This window comes from Pollachius pollachius (genome assembly GCF_949987615.1).
Source record: "Pollachius pollachius genome assembly, chromosome: 16".
Taxonomy (NCBI): Eukaryota; Metazoa; Chordata; class Actinopteri; order Gadiformes; family Gadidae; genus Pollachius; species Pollachius pollachius.
This window is the reverse complement of record NC_136949.1, coordinates 5,458,612-5,464,920: the sequence shown is the minus strand read 5'-3', so window position 1 is coordinate 5,464,920 and position 6,309 is coordinate 5,458,612. Positions and strand designations below refer to the sequence as shown.

The 6,309-nt window shown below is 41.8% G+C and overlaps 1 protein-coding gene across 1 annotated transcript; it reads right to left on the bottom strand.

Annotated features, from left to right (window-relative positions):
* Positions 1–2,523: 2,523 nt before the first annotated feature.
* On the bottom strand, positions 2,524–3,528 carry ora6 (olfactory receptor class A related 6; the record flags this gene model as incomplete). Its single annotated transcript, XM_079754229.1, has 1 exon — positions 2,524–3,528. Exon 1 carries the CDS (start codon positions 3,448–3,450, stop codon positions 2,524–2,526), a length of 927 nt encoding a protein of 308 aa, XP_079610355.1. The 5' UTR covers positions 3,451–3,528.
* Positions 3,529–6,309: the final 2,781 nt, after the last annotated feature.

Genomic DNA, 6,309 nt, shown 5'->3' with positions numbered 1-6,309 from the left:
CTATCCATACCATGATAGGCCCGTCGATATTGTTATTGTTGGACTGTATCAGAGCACTGTTCCTTTGTGTGTGACCTCTACATATTAAAATCCAGGCGACAGTCCCTGTATTGTCCCTTCCTTCAGCAGACACGTATATACTTGATATCGGGTGTTATGGCTATAAACCTAATCTATAAGAAACACCAGGAAACTATTTGCCTTATAAACGCTTGATTTTGATGTATTATCATTGGTTTAAGCTATTTAAACAGCAGTTAAACAACTTGGCTCTACCTTATTATCTTAAAGGAAAACTAGGTAGGCTTGGGGCCTACTAGCATGACTGGGACCCACGAAGACGCCCCTCTCGTGCAGAATAATGCATATGTATTTGTATATACTGTATACAACTAACCAACACCAGTGTATGAGTCAATAACTCACACCGGAATGTTAACATTATATCCACATGAACGTGTTTACTGCCTAAGCACCCGTGTCCATAAACTATCGACTTTACTCTGCGAGACAGCCCTAAATCCACGTGGTATTGAATAATTCCACGTCTGGGCCCACACTCACTACGTGGTAAACATCTCGGGTCGTCTGACAAAATGGCCCTTCCTGTCCCCTCTGAACCATGAGTTGTGTATTCTGTGTGTACTTGGTTGTTTATTTCACACTTTGCCCTCGTGGAATGTGCGAAAAGAGTAAATAAGTGATCGGTCGTCGCGTCGTGAGATATGACGACTGCATACATTTCGCGTTTTACTTTTCGTGCACGACGACATTTGTTGGGAGAAACGCCGTTTCTTCGTAGGTCTGGCGGTGTCTGCTGCTGTGTTGTGTGCGTGTGCGTGTGTGTGTGTGTGCTTTCCGCGGAGCAGGCAGGCAGCAAGGCAGGCATGCCTATCTATTGCTGATAGGTTGGATCGAAAACAACTATCAAACAACGATTTTAAATAATTTAAGCCCGCGGGTCGTCGAGCGAAAGGCTACGAGACACACGCACCGTAGCGCAAATAAAGCGCATTTTTTTTAACGAAGTCCATAACAACGCGTGTCGTCGCGAGCCTCCCGACGAGGTAGGAAGTGATCAGGGACAAAGATGAATGTTGACTCACCCTCATCCACGTGCAGAGCTCGGCCATGGCGTGAGTTGTAAACCCGTGTTGGATTTAGATTGGGATAACACCACGGACACAATTATAAATCCACATATCTGTAGACCACACAACTAGTTGTAGCCGTCGACATTGGCCGACGTTGTTGTCAGGTCTATATGGCACACGTAGGTGGATTATTTAAAAAAAAAAAAAAATCGGGCGATTGTTTGTATGCGTGGAATATTACAAACTGAATGAGGTCCAACTATGTAGGCACTTGGAGCATAACCACGCACGATTGGGACGGTTGTTGCAGTATTTCGACATGCACACGTGGATCGCCTGCCGTGAGTTTGCAGGAACAGCTCAGGACTGGGAGAGGGGAGCAGACTGCATATTTTAAAGTAAAGCTTTAGCCCACCACTTGTTATAGTCCAATACATGCAGAGTAGCAGTCTGTTGCCCACAGTTTAAATCTATCAGATTAAATATAATCATGCAAGTGCCCGGTTGAAGGTAATGGTTTAATGTCCAGTAGAATAGACACATCTAACATGAAAAGCTGTGTTAATAGATATAATTCTTTTTATTTAGATAAAAGGGAAAGTTAAGTATATATCTCTTACTATCTTTGTGTAAGCCATTAGCAGCAAATTGAAAAATAAACTCATAAGAGTATATATAATAATACAGCAAGTAAACAACTCTGGATAGATTGTAATATAGTTATTTACTTACGCTACATAGTTAGCCAGAGCTAGTAAAATAGGATTACTAAATTGTGATATTCTTAGGTCCCCTTTTAGACACAAAGTTCTGTGTTGTTAGAGCCAGACAGAAAACGGTTCTGTGTGTCTTTATATCAAGATGCTGGCTGTTGTTTGGAGACGAGAGCGCTGTGCAATGTGTTGGTGTTTTCTCACTGGATTAAATGAAAGCATCTTTGTGCTTAGGAATTGCCATCCTAAACACAGAGGCATTCGATCGGTCGACAATATATCAAATATTTTCTCTTCTGACTTCAGGAATATAACATTTATGATAGCATTATAACTTACAACCTACAAAAAAAACACTTTATTTAATTACAATGCTCATTAATAAATTACCAACAGGGTTAGGTGCATATCTATATACTTATGAATAAAGATAAAATACAAGCAAAGATACAAATATGATCAATAAGTTATAATGCGTGTGATTAGCCTTTCACATGTAATTACCCCCTCACGTATATGACCCACATATTATGTTAGACAAAAATTAGGACTTTAAGAGCTGATGATGTGTTGTTGGACTAGCTTCCCTGCAAACGATACTGTTAAGAATAACAACAACCCACTTCGGTTCAATGTTAGTTTCCGCTCGACCGCAAGGTCACCAACCGACTCCACGCACTTCTCAACGCAGTCCTGAGACAAAAGACAAGAAGCTATTACCTCTTTATAAAATACCTGAGAGAAAACAGGTCGTAACCTATCCCGTACACGTACGGGCTAAGCGTTGTGTAGGACGTGGTGATGAAGAACTCTATGTCCCCCCAAAGCGGCACGTTGATGGGGCTGAAAGCCAGGTGAAACACCAGGTACAACGTCCAGTCGATCTGGAACACCCCCATGGCCGTCAGAATGCCCACGGTGCTCCGCTGAAGCCTGGGCCCTCTGCTCTTCTGGCCCGGGGGTCCGGAGGCGCCCACACCTAGCGCCGGCGCCACCACCCTCTTCTGGCCCAGCAGCACCTTGATGATGAGGCTGCTGGAGACGGTGACGGCCAGCAGGGGCAGCAGGTTGCACGACACCAGGAACAGGTACTTGTAAAAACGGTTTAGGGGCGGGCAGAAGTGCTCGTGGCATTGGAAGAAATCCGGGGAACAGATGGTCCCGTTGTCGGCCTCCACGTGGGTGTCTATTCGGACAAAGTAAACGGGCAGTCCGAGCATGACGGATAAAAACATGCAAAGTCCGCTCATGGCCCAGGCCGACTTTCTGCTGTCGAGGAATATGGGAGCGTTGCCCCTTTTCTCCGCGTCGCTCAGCTTCTGGTAACGGAAGATGCAGATGAGGACCGTGAAAAGGATGCTGCTCACCTCCCCCAGCAAGTTCAAGAACTTCATGGTCCGACACAGCAAGCTGTTCTGAATGTGGTCGATCAACATGATGACCTCGTAGAAATCCACCACGATGAGCTCTTCCAGGTTAGACACCGCCAAGCCGAGAAGGAACACCTCGAACGACTTGATTCGGGAGATCTTGGTCTGAAATATGACGAAGACGAGAAACATGTTCCCCATAATCCCTATTAAAGACATGACAAACCTTATGGTGACAAGTATAATCATTGTTTTGTATTCTATTTTGGCCATTCTTCAGCTCACGCAAAGAAGATAAAAAAATGTTTGTTGAAGTAGGGCTCTTTCCGAGAGCAGTAGCCACAGGTGATCGGCGATCACCTGCTTTCGTGTTTGGAAACGCAAGCTTGAAATGAACAAGAACACTAGATCCTCTCTCTCCAGGCCTCTCTGTCTCTCGCCCTATCTCCCTCGCCCCCTCTTCTGCGCACCATTGACGTGAATCTCTGCTGTTGTCAAGTCATCAAAAGTTAGGAGAAGTGGGGACTGACGAGCGGCAGGGCTCATTAAGAATAGGAAAAAAAAAGAGCTAAGGCTGCTGGAAAAGCCGAGGCCTGGGAGTTAAACATGTACCTTGGAGCTTTCTATGACTTCAGAGATGCACAGACTGGTTGAAGATAGGGGATACCTGTTCCACTGGTTTGAAGGCCTCTGAGCTCACTCAATTCAGTTCCTGCACAAGCTGTTTTCAACTGCCTCTACACACACACACACACACACACACACACACACACACACACAGAGTTGTCAGTGGTTATTTTTTGTCCAAAGAAAGTAAGTAAAGCAGATCATAGTTAATTATTATTATGGTTTTTTATTATGAATTTAAATGTTACTCGTTAACGAGAGTAAACAAAGTATCTTGCAAAAAATAATTTTTGAAATTTGAATACAGCTCCTTTGAGATATTTAAACATTTGTATTGCAGAAGAGCAGTATGGCTGAGCAGCTCTCAAATTCAGTGAGCACAAATAGTCACGCTTTCCTGAGGCAGCAACGTTTTCCAGTTCATTTTGATTGACTGTCTTTATTTCTGTCCGTCTACTGTCTGTATATTTCTGTCTACCGTGTCTCTATTTCTATGTTTGACAACTATATCTGTTTCTATCTGTCTGCTGTATGTCTATATCCATGTCTATCTGTCTGTCTACTGTATGTCTGTATCTTTCTGTCTGGTGTATGACTACCTATGTGGGTCTACTGTATGTCTATTTCTGTCTATCTTTCTAATGTAAGTTTATATCTATGTCTATTTGTATATCTATATCAATGTCTGTCTATTATGTCTACATTTATGTCTCCTTTGAGATGTTTAAACATTTGTATTGCAGAAGAGCAGTATGGCTGTGCAGCTCTCAAATTCAGTGAGCACAAATAGTCACGCTTTCCTGAGGCAACAACGTTTTCCAGTTCATTTTGATTGACTATGTCTTTATCTCTGTCCGTCTACTGTCTGTATATTTCTGTCTACCGTGTCTCTATTTCTATGTTTGACAACTGTATCTGTTTCTATCTGTCTGTCTGCTGTATGTCTATATCCATGTCTGTGTGTCTACTGTATGTCTGTCTGTGTGGTGTATGTCTACCTATGTGGGTCTACTGTTTGTCTATTTCTGTCTATCTTTCTAATGTAAGTTTATATCTATGTCTATTTGTATATCTATATCAATTTCTGTCTATTATGTTTACATATATGTCTATCTGTGTCTACTGTACGTCTATATCTATGTTGATCTGTATGTCTATATCTATATCGGCCTCCATCTATGTCTATCTGTTTATCTATTTTAGGTGTATGTTATCTATGTCAATCTGTATATGTCTATCTCTATGTCATTCTACTGTTTGTCCACATCTGTCTGTCTGTCTATTGTAGGTGTATGTCTACCGTATGTCTCTATCTGTGTGTATCTGTATGTCTATATGTCGGTCTACTGTATGTTCAAGTGTCTATTTCTAAAGCAAGAATTGAGAGGTCAGGCAACAAGGTCATCTGCACTAATATCGATTGAATCACATCCAAAAATAATATGGATAAAAACCCAAACAAATTGAAGAAATTCTCTTCCAAATCCCATGGTTCATAAGATAGCTCATTATCCAAATCTTGCACATAAAACCAAGCCTGCTGTAACAAAAGACTGTTGGATGAAAAAAAAGCAGAATACATCACTACATCTATTTAGGTTATTATAATTCTTGGGATTAGATATCAAAAGACTGTATAAACAGTGCATGTGTTTAACTAAGCTGCAAGGAACTGCAAGAGAAAAGATTATGGAGCTGCACTTGCGTTCTGTGAGCATGTGTGCATATGGGTTTGTTGGATGGGACAAACAATAAATAGAGAGAGAGTAATATAGTTTTGAGGTAAACAAATGACCAGTTCATGTCCCATCTTGTCTGCTCGGCTCTTCCAGTCTGCAGGTGGGAACACAGAGTCGATACCAGCCAACTTAATTCAGCATCCTGATTCAGCTTAATTGTGAATCCCTGTGTGTGTGTGTGTGTGTGTGTGTGTGTGTGTGTGTGTGTGTGTGTGTGTGTGTGTGTGTCTATACGTGCGTGTAGGTGATGTGTGTTTGTGTATACGTGCGTGTAGGTGACGTGTGTGTGTACATGCGTGTAGGTGACGTGTGTATGTGTGTGCATACATGCATGTGTGTGGTTGTGTGTGTGTGTGTGTGTGTGTGTGTGTAAACGGGCTGAACTGTAAAGAGTAACTTGTGTATTATAAAGTTTGAATCCTAATTGTACCAGACTGGGAAATATTGAAAATATTTTTTTTCCACGAACTGTTAAAACTAATAGAAGCAAGACAAATACTAATCTTGCCATAGCTAGCACGAGGCAGGAAAATGTAAACAGAGCGTAAAAAGACTGGCCTTGAAATGTGATCTTTTATAATGCTATTAACAGTGTACAACGGAACGGAATTTGGACACATTCTAAGAGCCACATCTATATATCAGTGTTTATACAGACATAAAACCATCCTTAAAAACAGTACAGCCAAACACATTCCTTTCTAACTCACCAAATGAACAGCACATAAACCCTCATATAAAAAACTAACGATTGACCATTACGCAG